General features: G+C 42.0%; 1 protein-coding gene across 1 annotated transcript in view; it reads left to right on the top strand.

The window, feature by feature from the left end:
* The window catches only part of ccdc33 (coiled-coil domain containing 33), a 93,444-nt gene that overhangs the window by 21,120 nt on the left and 50,804 nt on the right, over positions 1 to 21,520 (top strand). Inside the window, 3 exon segments of the mRNA XM_042344030.1 lie at positions 4,531 to 4,694; positions 16,365 to 16,498; positions 21,322 to 21,431. Of these exon segments, the coding sequence (XP_042199964.1) occupies positions 4,531 to 4,694; positions 16,365 to 16,498; positions 21,322 to 21,431 (408 nt within the window).

The raw sequence follows: 21,520 nt of genomic DNA, 5'->3' as shown, positions 1-21,520 counted from the left end.
GCTCCTTGCTTGGCTCACTGGGTTCATTCAGTGGACATAGACTGGGAAGATCTCAGTTTACAATCTTTGGGTCAGTATCTCCAGGAGAGGAAGGGAGGTGGATGCTTGAGATCAATTACAATCTCTAACTATCTTGTATTCTAACAATGTCTGGCATTTCAGTGTTGCTTGAGGATTCATCCTAGTTGGATCTGCAAAATGCTATCAATGCCATGGCTGGTGATTTGCTTTGTAACCCTGTAGGTCATTCTTAAAGAGGATTACTGATCGCAACATCATTACTGCCACTTCATTGAGAAATCATCCACGCTCGATTTAGCCGGGCAGCCCGTGTCCCAATGAACATTGCCCTTACAGTCAGCAGATTTTATCCATGTCATAATGGCTAAAGACTTTCTTTCGGAGTAATAGGTACAATATTTTGGAAAAGCTCATCTTAACGGTGTGAACAAACCTTCCAGGTATTTGTTTCTATCAGAACAGCTGCCGGCTTTGTTGAATTATATAGCAGGCTTGAGATGGAAATCCCTTGAATCCCTTGTGATGTGTTTTGTGTGTGTGTGTGTGTGTATGTGTGTGTGCGCTGAGTACCCTCTTCCACCATGAATGATCAACATCTCCTAGAAACAGCATTAGATTCTCTCAATAGCAACTTGAGTTGACATTTTGCAAAAGGATTTGGGGATTTTTTTGGGGGGAATAGAGAAACCTCTGAAACAATTCGAAAGCTGCCAGTGGATCATTCCAAAATGGAAGGGGTAGATGAAGAAATTCTACTTAGAAAGGTAGATTTGCATGATTGTAGTTGATTATTGTCAGGTTTATGTTTATTGGCGATCTGTATTTCAAACACTGAAGTGCAGTGTGAGGGTTGGAGGTGGTTTATTCCCTGTCGAATACAGCTTGCTTGCACATTAAAGCTATTCTAACGTTAATTAGTCCCACATAGACTTTATTAGCATCAGCTTCAAATGGGACTTGCATTTTCAAGGGCTCTTATGAACGTGTCCGGAGACAAAAGTTTAAGGGCTATGTGTATGGAAAATCCTATTTTTCTTTGCTGGGTGGAAATTGTATATTATTTGAAATGAAGGGGAACCAGGATGCACTGGTTTCTTCCTTCATTAATTTAGGTTCCCCCTGTGTGTGTGTGTGTATATATATATATATATTTGCAGTTTACACAAAAGCTAAAACTAGGAATGCAAATAACATATAGGTTATGATCTGGAGATTTTTTATGTTTACTTCTGACTGGACTGAACTGAGATTTGTTTGAAAATTGAGGAAATTATTTACTGATAATTTAAAGAAAGCATCATGGTTCTTTGAAGTCTTATGCTATGGTACTCGGGTTTTGTGTTCCCCTGTGGAATTGAATCCACCAAAAGAGGGCTTCAGAACAGGGGATCTAGTTTGAGGGAAGCTGATGTTTTTCTTCCAACTTTGTTCATTTTATTCCACATGTCACTGGACTACATCTGAAGTCAGACATGAATGTTAATTTTAAAGGTATCTCAGATTACAAGGGATGTTGTGTCCCTCACAGGAAGGGATGGACAAAAGTTTTATTGATTCTTCCTGTCACCAATGCCTTCGAGCTTCCTGTAGCAATTCTTTGTAGAGCCACCAGAATGGCGATATGTGAGCAGCTTTCTTGCTCATCCCATTCAGCCCATCAAGCTCATTCCTTCCATAGCCCTCCCAAAAACAACCCTTTTGTGGACTTCCTGGGAGTAAAATCATGCACTGCTGTTCCCTGAATTTAAAAGTAGTTCAGCAAAATATCAGAATATTCATCCTCTCCAACCCAGGCCCAAACAGCAAACAAATCATTGTCCTCTATGGAGTATTGATTCGTGAGAAGATGGTACCATTCTGGAAAGATGAAATCAAATTGGTCAAAGGGCCTTCTTTATCTGACCTCTCATGATCTGATCCATCCCATTGTATCTCCCTTCCCATCATCCCACTACTGTTCCAAAGCAAATACCTATCTAGTTCCTTTTCAGAAAGGGTTAATGGACAGCATCAGCAGGGAGTAGGTTCCGTGCATGTGAGCTATGTTTGTTCCATCTTGTACTTTGTTTCCCGACTGGCTATACAACAATTTGTGATCGGCCATATGTTCCTCTTGTGGTCCCTTGATTACTGAATAATTCTGCTCACATTTTAGGAATTGATGGTTTCAACAATTTGCTAGCTCGAAACTCACTGTATGGAGGTCATTGGACCACTTCACATTTTCCCTTCCTTTCAGGCTGCATTAATCTATAGCTGATTTAGTCCACGTCCTTTGTGTTTCTGCCCTGCACAGCGAGAGGGAGAGATCTTACCCCATTGTGTTCAAAAATGGTTATATTAAAGATAAATCAATTGTTGAAGCCTGAGTTTCTCTGGATTTGATTTTGTTTTTATTTAATGTTTTTTCCTGCACTCTTTCCAGAATTCTGCTTTTTTTGTAAATTACCTTCCTACCAGGAGAATGGAATAATCCCCCCCCCTCCCCACCACCACAGCTCCACTCAATCCTCAGGCATTGTGGCTTCAGACCCTTTGGGACACAGCCAGGTCTCAGAAAATAATGCTTTATACTCCAATTAGCACAAGATGACTGCTTTCATAGCACCATGGTGAAGCAAGCCTTGAGGGCTTTCTGTACCGTGTGTTTGTGTGTGAAAATATCCCACAAATCCTCTGGCTGTCCACCTGTTCATGTTGGATATATGATGGAAATGTTCTGCTTTGTTTATCACATATGATGGGGGTCTGTTGATTTTTGTTTTCATCAGAAAAAAATCCAACAGAAATGCCAGCTTTGCCCATGGTCACTGATGACATTTAGTGAGTACCTGGTGGGTATCCTAGTCATTGACTGGAAAGGCCCTAGGTTTATTGATAATAGCATGGTGGTGCTCATGCATGTTGCAATTGCTCTAATCCCTGGGTTAGGAAGGGAAGAATCCCATTCCTAATTACTATTCAGTGATACCCGCTGGAGATGTGTGTGTGTGTGTGTGGAAATTGGATGAGGACAGGTTTGGTCTTTGATGTAATTGATTAGGCTCTTGATTCTCAAGGTCAAGACTTGCCCAAGAGTCAGGGTGACTTTGGACAAGGTAAGGTAGGGCCAATATCCATGGAACCATCACTCAGTAAAGGTGGAGAGCGTGGGTATTGGAGAAAGGGAGATAAATGTCTTCAGTATTTGAACTTAGCTCTTCGGGATAATACTTCAGTGCAGTATTGGGGAGAGACCTACATTATCAGCTGAACAATCTTTAGATAAGATAGTAAACTGAGATCCCACCTATTAGCTCAGAATGACAGTAAAGATCCAGTGACATTATTTGAGAGTCCTGGCTAAATATTGTCCAAATGAATTGGTTGTGCACCAAATGGCTGTTTGTGGGACCTTGTTGGTGCGAATGGCTGGGACATTTACTTTCTAAAAACTACACTAAACTTGACAATAAAGGTGAAGTGCTTTAAAATATTTAGTTTGATATGGCCCTGTATCAAATGCAAAAGATATTATTATTTCAGCGTGATTAAGCACAATTCAAAGTGCAAGTTCTTTTGTTGTTTCAGATACAGCAAAGGAAGAAAGCGGGCAAGCACATGTATGTTTTGTATTGTTCCTAAGGCTTTTTTTCCTTAGTAACATGCTTCTGTAATTTTGTGTGTGTGTCATTGTGTTGTTGTGACAAAGGCTTTTCAAAACCTTTCTTCCATTCACTAGTTAGGAATCTCTTTCAAGGTGTGACCTTGATTGGGATTCAGATGCGTATTGTGCCTCTTCACAGATATGGCTTTCACTCGGCTTTCCTTCTTCTGCAACCTCGCTCAACATGATTCTGTCAATGAAGGTTGTCACTAAGTACATGAACGTTAATTGGAACTCATTATCAGGCACGTGAATGCATTCAGCACAAAGCTCTTTATGTGAGAAAATCATAAAAGCAATTGGAGGGTTTTACGGCCTGCGGTTGCATTTTTATTAAGAGCTGGAGGAGATTTTTACACTAAGGCGCGCAAGGAGTTGTATCACAGAGGGCTGGAGTGGGGAGGTTGAAGCTGCTCAAGGCTGTGCCTGCTACTTGTGGTCAGCCTGACTCACCCCCCCACAGATTTCTGAGTGCACTGGACTTTATAAGCTGGAGCTGCCAGGAGGGTTACTGACCCAAAGTGCACGTGTGCAGTTTCTTGGATCCCATCTTAACTCTGCTATTTTTTTAATGGGTACCCACCTAATTAACTAAAACACAGGCCAGCAGCTTCAATGAGGATGACTTTGGGCCCAAAACAGATATTGACAGGGTGGGATTTCCTGTATTGTATTACATTTCATAATTTTTGGTATTCATAATAATCTTTGTATTTGATACAGTGCCTTTCAGGTCAAGAGGAGGTCTCAAAGTGCTTCACCAGATTTGCTGTAAAGTGTAGTGACTGTAATTTTGTACCCTTTCTATATGAAAAGAAATGGTATTCTGAAGTTGGTTCTTCGTTTATCTTTCCTAATTTTAGGTGACAGAAACGCCTCCCAAAACGTCTGAAGCGACCAGTATCTCTCCCACAAACGAGTGGCAAGTCTCACGTCCTGGGACAGAGTGCATTAGCGTCATTTTTCACGGAGCAACCAACCTGCCAGCGCTCCGCGATGGTTCAGTGCCTCAGCCCTTTGGGACACTGTGAGTGACTTATTCGTTCTTGTTGCATACTGATGGCTGAGAAGGTGTTTTTCGAAAAGCCAACCTTTTGAATTCAACTGTTGCTGCACCGTGTTTTGGCTGAAATTTCCAGTTGGTGTTGAGGGTAGAATCTTTGATGATATTAGGCCGATGATGGGATTGTCCCCATTAGAATTGCACATTAGCAAGGCAATTGGCAACAGGAATTTCAGCTCATTCATGTTCTGGAGAATTGGAGTGTTTTTTTAATGTCACACTGAGCTAACACAATTGCAATGTGCCTTTCATCTGAATGAGATCTTTGGAGGCCAAATATCTGCCGTGTAACTGAGCATGAAAAAAGGTTGGGAGCCACAATCCAGTGGGTTTATAACAGAGATAGAGATCTCACCTACAGCTGTATAAGGAGGGTGGGACAGTGTATATTTTCGTAGGGCATTGTATTTGAACTGATTGTATGTTTTGAAATTTCCCTTTCATTTCCACATGCACTATAGAATATTGTGCAGAAGATTTTTCCCTGGTAGAATAAAACATTACTGTAGCCATTCGTAAATCATAGCAATATTATCTTGCTTCCATGACGTTCCAGGTTGGTTATACCCTGCTGAACAGATCAATCCATATAAGGCTTTAAATCAGTGACCAATTGATGAAATGGGAAGCTCTTGAGAGCAACGGCAATGCGATTTTTTTAAAAAAAGCATTTATTTTAAATGATTGCTTCACTATTGGGATGTAAGCCAATTCCAGGGTTCTGTTGCAAGTTAGAAACCCATTTCTGTGCACGTGACTAAATGGAGATTTTTTTTGTCCAGCTGCTGCTATTTTGCTGCTGAATTTTTTCAGAATTACACAGCACAAGAAAATTCATGTTGTGCAACTTTAAGTACAGTTTCTGAACCGACACATGTTTAACTCTTACACCGCCAAGGTTTTTAAAAACATTTCTGGGGTAGTTATCTTTTTTGAGATTTAGAATTTGCACATTGTTGGAGTATCCCATCATGTATGTGCTGGTGTTAGCTCCCTCACTGCAGGTATCAACTCCAGCGTCATTCTCCCGCTCAGTAAAAATATTTTTCTTCCTGTATCAACGCTCAGATGCGGCGCTATATAAACACAAGTTGCTGTTGTCTAATTTCACTTCACGCATTGTGATGCTGAAAATTCTTGTTGAGCCATTTCTTTTAAGTGAAGCTCCAGATTTTGCAAAATCGGAAATGCAAATAACAGTGGAAATCTGCAGCAAACTAAAGAGGGAGATTGGATTAAAGATGGTTTTATTATATTAAGGGTGCAACATTCCTGATTTGTTGCATTACACGCCAAAATATTTGAGACTAAAAACCGTTTTCTGACATCCCAAATCTTTGCTTGTAATTGATGACATGATCCATTTTATATTTTTTAAAAAAACAAAAGTGCAATTTGCAAACATTACCCATCACTGCCAATATAGCACTTGAAGGTTAATTTTGGGGCTTGGTTTAGAGAGTATTGGTTGGAGCAGATGAAATTGTTGCTTTGAGACACCCTGCCAGTGACCATGAATTTTTAATAACACACAAACTCTCATAAATTTTTCATGCCATGGCTATCTCAAAATGTAATCAGGGTCTTATGAAACAGGTGGTCTAAAACATTACAAATCCTCCCCTTGCCCTCCCTGGGGGCTCTTTAGAAACTAAAAGATAACATTTTATGAATCTTTCTTTAGTGGAGGATTTCATTTTTTAGCACAGATTTTTTTTGAAAGCCATCTGTAGAATACATAATGTGAGTTTGGTGTGATATTGGAGGGATGGTTTGATTAGACCTCTGCATCCATTATTCATCTTGCATATCCCGAATTGAAATCAGAAAGCCTCTCAGCATAGTCATTTGCACTTTGTTGATGAAGCAGATGAATTCTTAACAAATAATGGATCCACTTTACAGCTGATCTGATATCAAATGCCTGACAGGACATTTTGAGTCAGACGGAAGAGAAGATTTGTTTTTGTTTTTTTTAAAAAAAGGCTGACTTTAAATGCCCAGCTTTTGAGACCTGAATTTCCAACTAATTTTAGCTTGTAAGTCCATTTTAAAATGGCGCAGATTTGTGGAAACTAAATGCAAAGAGTTCTCGATTTGGAAGCTATTTTTCTGTATTTTTAAAGTAAAACTTCCAAATTCAGACTGCATTTAAGAATTTTGCACAATCTTAAAAAATTTAAGACTGTTCAGTGGCCTTGAGGACTAAGACTGGGTGAAATTTCAAGCCTTGGAGATTTTATAAAATCTTCTGGAAGTTTGCAAACAAGAGCTCGAGTGAAATTTCACGGTTTAATTCAATTTCCTCTGAAGGCTGGCTCTTTGTTGCTGAAAAAGAAAACCAGTATCAAAGCTTCGGTGATCTATTTTTTTTTAAAAAAAGTCTCTCCTCCTGCACATTACTAGCAGAGACACATCTCAGGAAATATCTTTACAGCGATTCAGTCAAAGCTTTTTTGAATCGAGACGTTCAAAAGTCCAAGGTTTTAGTCCTGGTCTTTGCTGAGCCAGCTGATCTCTGTTGGAATGAGAATCTGCTAGAATCTGCCTTTGTATCCCAGGGAAGAAACAAACAAGTTTTCGGCTTTTCTGATCACTATCTAATGACTTCTGCTGGAGATGTATGTACACCTGTCGGGTGATGACTGAATCAAGCTCTGCCATGAGGCCCTCCCTGCTCTCCCACGGTTGATTAGACATCGAAGGAATCGATGTGTTGAGGTAGGGAAAACATCTTGTCCAAAAAATGTAAACAATGACAATTTACATTTGTATAGCAGCTTTCATGTCAGGAAGATGTCTCCAAGTGCTTCACACGGCTGACTGGAAGCCTGAGCGTGGAAGAGAGATGAGGAGGAAAAGGTGGCCAAAAGCACAGTCAAAGAGATGGGTCTCAAGTTAGGTTTTGAGATCAAGGACGGAGGGGGCAAGGTGGAGGTGTTTGGGCTGGAGGGGGGAGCAGCATGACGAAAGCTCACCCACTGATGGTGTTGGGAGAGTGGGCAGGTTAGGAGATGACTAACAATTATATTTTTATCAAATAACAGGTTTGATATGCAGAATTTGTTTGATTGTTTCACATCCAGTATAGTAACATTCACAAGGTTGGTCTGCACTTCAGTGAAACTGGAAAATGGATTATTTGGGGGCGGGATTCAGAGTGCTCCTTTTTCTAATAAACTGTGTAACCTGTGTAACCATACACCGTGCAGATGGAAACCTGTACAATCACAGCTGTAGCTTTCAGGTGAAGCTTGCCCTGCAGGAGACAAAGGGGTTAATTTCAGAAATCAGACGCTGGAAGATGAAAGGGATGATTTCTCTTATGTAAAGATGCTTTTGATACCTTACCCAATCATTGTGAAAATAGTGACCTCCGGCACAATGGGAGCCTCACTGAACCCTCCTCCCTTTGGCTTTAGTTAATGAGTGCTCATTACATCCTCTAAAAGGTGAAGTTTTCAGAATTATTTGCACAGGATATTTATTACTCATGAATTCACGTGTTTCGAGCCAGGCCTATCTTTATTGCAGTATGGCTGTTTCGCTTAGCTTGACATTAGTTACAGCTGGTTTAGAGGTAGGGTTGGGTATAGGGGTGCTCTGTGTTTTACATTGGGTGTCTGATTTGCAATATTTCAACTTGCTTCCTTTGCCTTATAATAATAATACTTGCATTTGATATAGCTCTTTTCACATCTTCGAGACGTCTCAAACTGTTTCACAGAATATACTATAAAGTGAATTGACTATATGTGTGCCAATTGCACACAGCAATGTTCCACAAAGAGTGGAGTGACCAAATTATTATTTTCTTCTTGAGGAATTATCATCAGGCGTGTGGATTAAGGAAACTTGCACAAGGTTTCGCCCTACCGGGAATCAAGCCCTGGTCTCTCGCTTGCGAGGCGAGTGCTCTAACCATTGAGCTATAGGACCCCTTTCCTGTCATTTAAAACGCATCTCCTGAGTTGATGTCCCACCTAGTTTGTCATCAACATGAGGTCATGAGACCGAATTTAATATTAAGTAGCTGAGGAGAATTAGATCATGAACTTCCAGCAAGGATGACTCGCTACAGGATTAGATGTCTCCAGATTAAATTTCTAGCATAAAAATAAATGAATAAAACTTACCCTGTTTTTGGACTTGCTTTCCCCAGTGTTAGAGGAACGAGCTGTAAGTGACTTGTTTTTATGGGCAAATATCAATTTGGCCAGATCAGTATCCTCTAAACAGCCATGAAGTGAATGGCTGATTAATTGATCTGGGGAATTGTTGGCCAGACCATGGCAAGGAACTGGCATAACTCGCTCCCAATTTTGAACACGAACAGAGGTAATAATGACAAGATTTACTGGAGGAGTGATTTTAACTCGGGCCCCGAATGGGAGTGAAACGCTTTATTTGCTGGAGTCGGGATTCCATCTCTGCAGATGGAATTCGATCAATGTAATAACCTGGTTAAAGGAGAAGAAATTGTTTGAATTCTTTGAGGTTTAAGGTAAATCTTTTTTAGATGAAAGACGAATGTTGCATTTGTAACCTCAACAGGGCTTGTAAGCTTTGTGTTAGCAACAGGATGAGGAGTGACAGATATTTAGTACTCTTTCACTGTTCCTTTGTAAGAAAGCAACACTGATCATTGTTGCATCAGTGCTTTGATGGTGCCTCTGAGACAATAAATACCTCATTAGGACTATCCACTTTCAGCTTTTGACAATCTCTCCCCCTGATCTGAATTTTATTCTGTGGTGAGGATCAGTGGTGGGGTTTGTTTTTTTTGTTGCTGTGGGTTGTTTTTCCAGCCACACAGTTGAAAGCAAGCTGCACCTTTCTGCTCACAGGCACGACAGGACATAAAATAAAATAATTTCTTCGGAAACCCGAGTGTTTTTCACTGCATCTCTTATTTAGAAACCATTAAATTGACGCACATAAATAATTGTTTGCTCTATATCCTAGGATCCTGTTTCCCTCTTCTCTTTTTTTCTCTACACACCCATCCTCAGCCCATGGATAATAAACCCAAATGCTGATGTCCTCACTGAGATCAGCTGGCTCGGAACAGATGGCTCAAACCTGGGAATTTCAATAATAACTGGCACTCTACAAATATAAATTGCATGTATTATGACACTATCTTCATCAACGTGCCACTGAGAAATTCAGACGTTCTCCAGAAATTAATAAATTAATATGTTAGTCATTTTAATTTACTGCTCCTCTTAAATTTTTGCTGTCGAACTATTATTGTTGAGCTGAGTTCTCACAGTATTGCTGTGCATTGGCACAGGTTGGTTGGCCTGGTTTGATGTGCTGTACAGACTGGTTTTATTGAATGGGTGACTGTGATCTGCAGCTTTAAGCAGAGAACAAAAAAGGCTTGTCAGGCAACTAAAAGTGAATAACGGTGATCGTGTTTCCAGCAGCACAATGCACAACCCTCCTCCCCACACTCTACACCCCACAGCCTGTGTGATTGGGTTGGGCTCAGTGGAACATGACTATCCATTCAGACTACCAATGATTGTAATTGTCAGTCTCTCGGGCGGTTGCTATGGGGAACACTCTGTTGACAGATGAAACCGACATTCGCCTCAGTCCCCGGCCATCAAATCTGCACCAGGTGTCAGTTGATCCACAGAGGTTTGCTTGCATCAGAATTGCACAGGTGTCTATGTGTCCATACCCTGCTTGCTTCCCCCTTCTGTCAGTCTTGTGAACTGTGCTTGTACTTGTGATTATCACACACGTGTATTTTACACTTTGGATCAAGCCAGAGCAGAAAGGGCTCCATATAACCAGAATTGCACAAAGGCTGACTGACTACTGTTAGTGACTGTGAAGGAATTGGGTTGTCACACTTCGTCCCATGGCCTGGGTGTGAAAGCCACTGTCCAGTTTGGAACTGAGCTACGTAGACCAGTTAGGTTTCATCCCTTGTATTAGCTGATCTCAGTTTTGGGACAGCAGTTTTTGTTGCAATTTGCCTCTGCTCCCCAGGGCTAGAGAGGGAAAAATCAGCCAAGTCTTCTGCTCCTGCTTGTTATCTTTGATGCCTGTGCTAGAACCTGGTGTGAGAATGAATGCAGGAGGGAGGACAGGATCAGGGCCCAGCTGAGGTTTCCCCCTCCATAACCTGTCCTTCCCCTCACAAAGACTATTGAAGCGGACACATAAAGAATGACCACATGGCTTGGGTACCAGCATGTAGCTGGCATCCAAGGAAGGAATATGGCGGTGGAAAAGGCTTAGCAACCCTTTATGTCTTCCCTCTCTTCTCTCCCCCCCCCACCCCCCCTCACCAAAAAGGTTCCAAATTGCAAACACTTGGGAGTAATTGATTATTGCCGAAGGCGGGTTGGGTGTCTGAACAAAGTATAAATTCATACGGGTGCAAATTAAACCATCCAAATGCTTTTCTGAAGCTTTTGTTTGTGGCTAATTATCACGTGGAAACCAGCAGCTATGTCCTAACAAGCTGCAGAGTGCACGCTGATTAACACAGAGGGAGCGGCTGGCTCAGACACCATCAAAACAAACCACTTCAGAGAGAGAGAGAAAGAGAGAAATGTATCAAATGTCTTTTCAAACCAGACCTTCATTAATTTTTTATCTACTGTTGGCTTAGAGGAGTGAAAGGGCAGACAGGTTGCTGGGAAAACTGAACATCTTCAACCAGCTATCAGAATATTGTAAGGACTCTGGAGATGTGGCTTTGCTGTCTGGAAATGCTGGGGACGGAGCAATATTTATTGGAAATGTATCTGTGTTTTGTTTAAAGCTTACACTTGATCTCTAGTTGAGAGTTGAAAATAACTGGGAGTTTTGCACTGAAATGCAACAACAATACAACATACAATATGAAATTACATTTGTAATTTCACGTCTGGAGGACGTCCCAAGGCACTGGACCCGAGCGGAATGGAGGGTAGGGGGTGGGGGTTGGAATCAGGGAGGTTGGAGGGCAGAGAGGGTAGGGTGGGACACAGTCGAATCCGGATGTATTGAAGGCATGTACAACAACATTTGGAGGGTGGCTGAAGGCACGGTCAAAAAGAACGGGCTTGAGGCGTGCCTTGAAGGAGGTAAAGGAGGGAGTGAGGCAAAGTGAATGTGGGATGGAGTTCCAGAGGGTGGGGGCAGAGAGGCTAAAGGCCCGACCGCCAATGGTGGGGTGAACTGAGTGGGGGACATGGAGCAGGACGGAGCCTGCTGAGAGGAGTAAGTGGACAGGTTGTTAAGGGGTTAGCAGGTCAGAGAGGTAGGAGAGGGCAAGGCCTTGGAGGGCCTTGAAGGTGAGGGCGAGAATTTTGAACTCAATCCTCTGAGGGATGGCTAGCCAGTGGATCCGGGCAAGGATGGGTCTGATGGGGTCACGGAGCTTGGTGCTCGGTGCAGCTTCTGGAGGGAAGAGTTGGGAAGGCTGACTGTTGGCACAGTCGAGTCTGGATGTAATGAAGGCATGTACAACAACAACAACAACAACTTGCATTTATATAGCACCCTTTGATGTAGGAAGGTGTCTTGGCGTGCTTAATAGTGGCCTGACGCTGAGCTGGGGGGAGAGAGGAGATGACAGTAAGCATATTCAAAGAGGAAGATATTCTGTCATGATCTAAAAGAGCAGAAGGAGAGGGTAAAAAGGGAGAGAGTTGAGCAGGAAGGAAGGATTGCGGGAGAGAGTTCCGAAGCTTTGGGGCATAGTGGCTGAAAATGTGACTACCGATAGTGGGGTGGAGGGAACAGAAGACAAGCAGGAGGCCAGAGGCAGCCGAGAGGAGGCAGCGGGTTAGTGGAGTGGGGAGAAAACAGATACAAAATAATAATAATAATAATCCTTGCATTTGATATAGCGCTTTTCACGTCGGAGGATGTCCCAAAGCGCTTCACAGAACACACTGTAAAGTGAATTGACTGTATAATTTGTGGGCGAACACGGCAGCCAATTACGCACAGCAATGTCCCACAAACAGTCGTAGATTGAAAATGACCAATTTATTATTGTTTTTGGTTTTGGAGGGATTATTATTAGGCTCTGTGTGGAGTAAGGAAACTAGCCCAAGGTTTCGCCCTTAAGCAGTGTTATGAAAGATCTCATTAGCACAGTTGTCTCTGGTGTCCTCTTGATTCTTACTAAACAAAATGTGCATCCACTTCTTAGGCAGCAATGGTTAACTGTGCTCTGCAGAAGACTCGATGGCTTGTGGGGGGAGGGGAATGACGGTGATGTGATTATTACCAGTAATAACTATCACATCATTCATCCCCAGTGATGGTTATCATGCATTTTTAACCCCCTTGTTTCCACACTGTAATACAATGCAGAGAGCAAATGCCACACTTGAAAGGCAGTTCCCAGCCTCGTGTGTAGAAGTCCCTCGTGGATGTCAGCTCGTTGAGGGACAGTGAACAGAATGTAAAATTATCAATCCTTATTCATACAGCGCTAATGTGCCCCCGAGTACTGAGTATATAAAGCTGCTGGTTTTCAGCTTAATGACACTAACAATGGAGTTAACCTTTAAATATGCTGCATTAAAATATAAATCTAAAATGTGCTGAATTTTACGGTTTTATCCAAATGTTAAGCTTATCTAGCCTTTGACGATTCCATTCTCTTCCCCTCTCTTAAAGAGATTGACTCCTACTGAGCTGTGGATTTGTGAACTCCCTCCAGTACCTTGCCCAAATGGTCAATATTTTACTAACTCCCAGCTCAGGTCCGTAACTCTGTCTGTCCAGCTCCTGGGGACGTCCTCCAGACGTGAAAGGTGCTATACAAATGTAATTTTGTTGTTGTTGAGAGCCCAGACTGTGTTGATAAATTATATAAAATAGTTTTGCCCACAAATTCCACTTTAAAGTATATCCTGTGAAGCGCTTTGAGGTCTCTCAATGATGTGATAAGGCGCTATATCAAATTCAAGGATTATTATTAATATGTATTTTGTGTCAGTGTGCACTGATCCCATCCACACACCTTTGCTTTGTAGCATAATTTCTCTAGATAGAAATTAGTATCGGGCACCTCATTATAGCACCTACAAACGGTCCTGGACGAGATGAGGCAACTCAGCACAGAACAAACCTGGAATCTTCCTCGTCTGTATATGGCTCAGTACCACATCGACTGGTGCCTTTTACCCCTCTCTTTTATAAGTAAATGAATAATTCCTTAGGGCAAAAGAAAGCATAGAACCAGACTGGGCTAGTTTTTATATGGCACAGAAAATCTGTAGCACTTTCTCTGTAATATTAATTCATGATCAGTGAAGCTCTGGAGTAAAGTTGAGCTGTCACAAACTCTCAACAAATGTTGGAAGCTTTTTGGCAATCAATCACAACATAATAATAATAATAATAATAATCCTTGCATTTGATATAACGCTTTTCACATCTTCTAGACGTCTCAAAGTGTTTCACAGAATAGACTAAAGTGAATTGACTGTATATTTGTGGGCAAAACAGCAGTATCCCACAAACAGTCGTGGATTGAAAGTGACCAATTTATTATTGTTTTGATTTTTTGGAGGGATTATTATTAGGCGTGTGGAGTAAGGAAACTTGCCCAAGGTTTTGCCCTGCCTGAAATTGAACCCAGGTGTCTCGCTTGCAAGGCGAGTGCTCTAACCACTGAGCTCCAGTACTCCACGTATGTAGCATCCTTCGCGCGGGGTAGTGTCCCGGAATGCTTCCACTTCCAAGCAAAGCCCACAAAATACCTATAACCACAGACTCCTGAAGCCCCAAATTCCCTTCAGCCTTAGCCAGCAAGGCAATTTTGTTTCAAAATTGAAGATTGAGTAGAAGATCAAGTTGAATTGTGGGAAAAGATTATATTCAGTGCAACTTTGGCAATCGGCTTTCTGCGTTTCTCGAAAAAAAAGTTGACTTCCAGGGTGAGAATTTAAGAATTCTGCTTAAATTCTTAAATTTTGCGACACAATGGTAGAATAACAGATGACTGGATAGAGTCTCTGCCCTCCGATCTTAAATGTTGTGAGCTCTGTGTGTGCTCTGGAACACTTGAAAAGGAAACAGCCCCTCTGCAATCATCACCGATTTTGTTAGCCACAGGCAATGAACGGAGGAGGGGTGCACAGAAATTGAGGGGGAAAGTGATGGCACACTGGAGTTTGCTTTCAAATGTAGCATCTGCAGGCACAGCAGAACACGATGCCGTTTAACAATTTGTGGGTTTTACTTGCATCAAAGTGGGAGCGAAGAAAGGGTCTGTATAATGAGATTGTGTATGTGTAGAATTGATTTCATCTGATTAGTAGTGGCTGGTCATTACCCGTGCTGCCTCAGGGGCCTGAACTAATGCTAATCCCTTTGCGAGTGAGCCTGTTCATATGACTCTCCAAACGCAGAGATCGCCCATCCTGTTACAACACTGATCCCTAAAAGAAGCACAACATTAAGTCAGCAGGATTATCCGCTGGGAATCTCACAAGGTCTGGAGGGCAACTAATGGACACTGTACCCTTTCTTTCTCCTGTTGCTGAGAAATATTAAGCCTTTCAAAAGGGAGGAGGTGAGGGGAGGTATTTGGTTGTCTAATTGGCTGACTCTGGATGCTTATGTAGTGAAATCAGTATTGCAAAACTGGAGTCTAATGTTTTTATTTCAAAATGTATTTTNACATTTTTTTAAAAAAATTAGACTCCACAGGTCACAATTCATATTCTGATGATCAGCTCCATGAATAGGGTAGAAATCATTCTAAGGGGACTCATAATGTGTGGTGTAAATGGATAGCTCAAATAATTGATTGGTAAAGACCTAAATATATGGGTTCAGCATGGCATTGCAATCTCTAACTGATTAGGTCCAGTATAGCTTACAATGGTAGATGTTAACAATACTATTAATAATTCTTGCATTTGATAACGCAAGGATTTTATTTAATAATCTACTCAAGCTCTACACCTCCAACATGCATTATGAGTATAGATACTCTTGAAAAAATAGGTTTGATTCCACTGAGGTGGAGAGAAGGCTAACAACAACCACAGAATTAAATTTGTAAAGAGCCTTCCATGGGGAGGACGTCCCAAGGCGCTGGACAGACAGAGTTATCGACCTGAGCTGGGGTTCGTGGAGGGCAGCGGGAGGAAGCAGAGAGATTGAAAGCGGGGTCTTGAGATGGGTCTTGAAGGTGGCAAGGCAGAGGGACTGTGGGATGGAGTTCCAGAGGGTGGGGGCAGAAGGCCCGCCCGCCAATATTGGGGCGAGTGGGGGGAGCGAGCAGGATGGTAGGGGTTAGGAGGTCGGAGAGGTAGGGTGGAGCAAGACTGTGGAGGGCTTTGAAGGTGAAGACCAGGATCTTGAATTGTATCCTCTGGGTGATGGGAAGCCAATGGAGTCAGACGAGGATGGGGCTGATAGGGTCGCAGAGCTTAGTGGGGGAAAGGACACAGGCTGCAGACTTCTGGATGATCTGCTGCCTATGGAGGGGGGAGTTGGGGAGGCCGACAAGCAATTAGTTTGCATAGTTAAGAGATTTTAACTGAATAGGATGGGAGCATATCCTACAAGGAACAATATGGTGTTTATAATACTTGCAGCTCTGTAAATGAGCTTTTCTTTGTGAAATAAGAAGTTTGAATTACTTTTCATTTATAGCAAGAGCGGGTCCGATGAGGACAAACAGCATGAAGCTCAGGCTATTACCCATGCCACCGTACAGCCAACACACTCTCCGTCATGGGAGGAGAAGTTAACTCTGGAGATAGGTGCTGAGACAGAGGAAGGTAAGAGTTTGTACCTCCCCACTTGCTCTGCGTTCTTGTCTGTTCCATTTTTGGTCACTACTATTAGTGGAGTCCTGTAGCTGAGTGGTTAGAGCACTCGCTTTGCAAGCGAGAGACCCGAGTTCAATTCCAGGCAGGGCGAAACCTTGGGCAAGTTTCCTTACTCCACACGCCTAATAATAATCCCTCCAAAACCCAAAACAATAATAAATTGGTCATTTTCAATCTACGACTGTTTGTGGGACATTGCTGTGCGCTATATCAAATGCAAGGATTATTATTAGTCTCAAATTTTACTACACCAAGTCTCATGGCCTGTATAGTGAGCCATTGGCAGAACTGATTCACTTTTATTTGTATGTTGTGGGAGTTCGGGGAACAGAATGAGTGTGCGTGAGTGAGAATAGGGTGAATGTTTACATTCTTTCTGTTGAGTGTTGAGGGGAAAATGAGCATCAACTGCATGTCTAAAATAGGTGATTTTTAAACATCTGTTCTTTGGAGCTGTGGTGGTTCTGTCCAAACCATTTGAAAGGTCCTATTGTTGCACTAGGTTAGGGCAGATTGGCAATATGTATCAAATTGAGTCATATATCCATTAAAAATAAGACTGTACAGTTTCCTGCATGTGGCACACAGGCACAGCACAATTCCAGACATCAGCAGCATCCTAACAATCCCCCAAAATGCTTGAGCGAGCAGTCATGGCTGAACTGGCCGGCCTTTGCATGCACAAGTGGAGTAAGGTGTGGTCCCTCCGACCATCCTGGAAATATTGACAAACGGCCACTCTGTGATGTTATAATCCTGGGGTCTCGTTTTACAGACTCCAGCTGCTATGTTATAATGGGGTGGGAGGATACAAATATCTGTGTGTGATCATACAGACAAGAGTCTGCTTTTGTTAATTCCGCATGCAGCTTGCTTAAAGCAAGAAAATTCCAAAAGGCCTTTTGAATTATAACATTGAGATTAACCCTGCTGTGTTTTTAAAAAATATATATTCGTAATGGTGCTATACAGTTTTGCTCTGTTCTCTCTCTGTTTGGACATCACAATCCATTTAAAGTGAGTGTTCATGTCTATGTGCACATAACAAAGATTGAGAAGCTAGCACTATCCTGTTTCACCACTTAACCCATTGAAAGTGGGCAATGATTGGAGGGACTGACTGACGACATTGACCTCGTCTTTCTCCATACTGTCATTATAATCAATGCACTTTGCTGCTCTTTACACAAGAGTGTCGTGGGTGAGAGGTAAAAAGCCAGTAGGCTTTGGCACTGATTGCAACTAAATACATTTATTCATGTGAAAATGACTTTTTTTTAAAAAAAAGTGGAAAGGCAATTTTGTGCTCTGCTAGCTAATTATGATGTGTGTGAAGGTGCAGCTAGCAGCCTGATTGCAGTCTCTTCAGCATTTAATAGCTGCTAGAGTAATGCTGTGAAATGACTGTTGGTATGTGCACAGCATGCTTATTCAGGCAGCAAAAACGGCACTTACAGGACAAATGAACATTTCAGCATTTGTGGTGTTCTACAACACTGTGCTCACACTACAAATTTGAAGGTAATGCCCTCATTAAAGGTTGCACTGTCAGACTTTTGTGCTGTCAATGTTTTTGAGCCGTGAGATAAATGGCAATTTTCTTGCCTCGAATACAGATGTGGTGTTTTCGAGTGGAATTGTATTTTTTTCAGCTCATGCACACGTTCCGATAGATTTGAAGTTTGTGTTTGTTTTTCTTGATTTGAAAGTTACTTTTAGAGGCACTGTGTGTTGATGTTGAAACTCATAGATTATTGACTGAGTTGCAGTTGGAGAGAGGGCACACATGTTTGGCCCTTATTATTATTAATGATATTCCTGCCCGCTCTGAATGTCAATGGCAGTGCTGCAGGGATGTGCTTATAAATAGGAACGTTGAAATATTTGAGAAGTCTATAAAAACCTAGAGGGTGAAATTCTACTCCCAGTGCATCTTCACCAAGCAAAATGACAAATTGATTAGCTTATTGCTATGTAACATTAGGCATTTGCGAACCAGAAATTTCTGTGCTAATTGCGACTTTGATTTGTTGTGATTTGGGCTGGCATTTGTTCTCATCTTTCCTATTTGATCTTGTTCTATCGGAATACCACCTCTTCCGTCTCCCTTTTCAGCGTTGAGCTGTTTCTTATACATCCAGTACTCTACATTTAACCACCTTTCCTAGTAACTTGTTCCTGCTGTTGATTACCCTCCTTCTAAAGAAATACTTCCTGGTGTGTGCCCTAAACTTGTGATTTCTTTTCCTGCTCTTGCCTTGGTGTATTTGAATATATCTCTCTGGGTCTATCCCATTTAGCATCTAATATACTTCCTCTAAGGCCCGCTATGAGTTATCTCTTTTTGAGACTTATCTTTATCCACTTGTTCCTCACAGATAATTTCTCTAACACTTATCATTTTCATTATATTCTTCTCAGCATTACCTTTCTGGTTTTCCCCAGTGAGTAATGCCTTGATTAGAAGCAACCTTCTCTGGACCAACTAAATGTTCCCTCAGTGACTTGTCTAGTGTAAGCGGTGGCAGCACGATCTACATTAATGAAGCATCTGAACTAAATTCAAAATGTGCTTAACTAAGTCTAAGCAGAAAAGTATTCTGTCTTCTCAAGTTAGGAATGATCCAGCTGTTTACTCACATCCTGTTGCTTGCACTGTAGGGTTTTATATGCATTTGTTTCTAATATACTTTTTAAATAAGGAATCTGAAAGAAAGTGGAAATGCATCACAGTAACCCAGGAGAACTCCATATTGGGTGTTCTTGCAGGACTTTGTGACATACCCTGAGATACCAGAAGGAGTTGGATTCTTTAGCCAGTGGTGTTTGGATATATCTCAGGCCAACCCTTCAATTACCTGCAAGATTTGTTTTTTCAACAATCCTTTTGCCAATCTCTCAAATCGCCCCCACTGAGACAGGAAGGCATGGTCACAGCAGTAAGCAGAAGGATGAAACTTGGCTCAATTCAATTTGTTTTTATGATTCAATGCAGTGATCAACACTAATGTCCTTCATCGGGTTTGCATCCAACCTAGAAATGACTGACTGAGGAGATAACCTTTGTCTGTCTGGTGTTAAGTGCCACAAACAAGGTTAAGTTTGGCAGCCTTCCATTTCTGTCACAGCATCGGCTTTGAAAGGCCAGCCGTAAATTATAGAAATGTCAGTGGGTTTTGATTTCTGTTATTTTTTGTCTGGCTTTTGTATGTAGTCGGGTGGTAATGTATGTTAATTGATTTTCTTCCCCTCCCCCACATTATAGTTCATTCGCAGAGTGGACACAGTGTAGACATTGACATTGCCCTAACATTGAGCTTCAACTCCTTGAGCTCAGAACAAACCACTTTTTGCCTCTTATTAATGGCCTCTTATCGCTGAGGTGGGTATTCACAGATAACAAGTTTTGGATTTGCCCCTAATCGTTGTACAGTATTCCTGACATATTCAAATGCATTCTCTTGAGGGACACCAAAATGTTCTTAATCCACCCAATTAACCCAACCATCATGTAAGAGCATGAGATGGAAATGAAAAAAAAAATCCAAGTGAACTCCCTCCCATGATCCCCCAAATAATTGTGCATTGCATCCCTTTGCACAGTCTCCAGGAGAAAAGCTTCCCACAGCCATTCCCTGATCTTTCTGCCATTATTGCCCAATATCCTCCACCCCCCCCATCCCCAGATAAAATTGGTCATTCACTTCATGGCTGCTTGTGGGACAATATATGCAAATTGGCTGTCGCATTTGTCTACAAAATACATTCACTACACTTTGCAGTAAATCCTTTGAAGTGCTTTGAGATGTCCTCCTAACATGAAAGGTGCCATGTCAAATGCAAGAATTATTAACAATAACAACCACAATTTGCACTTATATTGCGCCCTCCACACAGATTAGCGTCTCAGAGCGTTTAACAGTGGCGGAGCCTGACTCCAAGCCAGGAGGCAGTGGCCGTAAGCACAGTTGACCAGGAAAGTCTTCAGGCAGGACTTGAAAGTGTGGTGAAAGGGGGCAAGGTGGAGGGATTGAGTGAGAGTCTTCTAGAGTTTTGGGGCGCTAGTGGCTGAAAGCATGACCTCCGATGGTAGGGCGGAGGGTGCGAGGGCTGAGTAGGAGACCGGTGCCAGTCGAGGAGAGACATTAGACGGTGGATTGGGGAATCAGGAAGTCGGAGAGGTAGGGAGGTGCCAGGGAGAGAATGGATTTGAACACAAGAGTGAGGATCTTGAAGTCGAGATCTTGACCTTGAAACATGCCTTAAAATGATTTTATGAAATAGAGTTTGGAGTTTGTTGATTTGATCAAGGAAATGAGCTTTTCATGTGAAAATATTTGAACGCCTTAGGCTTATTGCATTGCAGTAGGTCAGTGGTTAGAGCACTCGCCTCACAAGCGAGAGACCTGGATTTGATTCCCGGCAGGGCGAAATGTTGGGCGAGTTTCCTTACTCCACACACCTCTGTTTACCTAACAGTAAGTAGGAACCCGGTTGTTAGTTGATTGGTGGATCACTTTTCTGGAGCTAATAATTCCTTAAAAAAAATTGGTCACTCAATCCATGACTGTTTGTGGGACACTGCTGTGCACAATTTGGCTGCTGCATTTCATCCACAAAATATAGTCAATCACTTTACAATATATTCTGTGAATTACTTTGAGACATCTCGAAGATGTAATAAGGCGCTATATCCAATGCAAGGATTATTATTATTGGGTGTGACAAAATTCCAGTGTTTGCATGTGAGGCTTCTTGCTTTTTCCATTGTGCTGCAGTGCTGATTCTGAGTGTCGCTGACAGCAGAAGCAAGGAACTATTGGCCAGCTACCGTGTGCCTGTGTCCTACCTTCAGATGTTTCATCATTACCATGTGGAGTTGATGCAGGTAATCACTTATAGAATGCAAAACTTTTGAAATTTGCAACAGAATTTTGAACTTGCAAATCATGCAGGTGCTCAGATCCATCTCGGGTT

Source organism: Callorhinchus milii, unplaced genomic scaffold (genome assembly GCF_018977255.1).
Source record: "Callorhinchus milii isolate IMCB2004 unplaced genomic scaffold, IMCB_Cmil_1.0 Scaffold26, whole genome shotgun sequence".
Lineage (NCBI taxonomy): Eukaryota > Metazoa > Chordata > Chondrichthyes > Chimaeriformes > Callorhinchidae > Callorhinchus > Callorhinchus milii.
The sequence above is the reverse complement of the archived record's forward strand: the minus strand, read 5'-3'. Positions and strand labels throughout refer to the sequence as shown.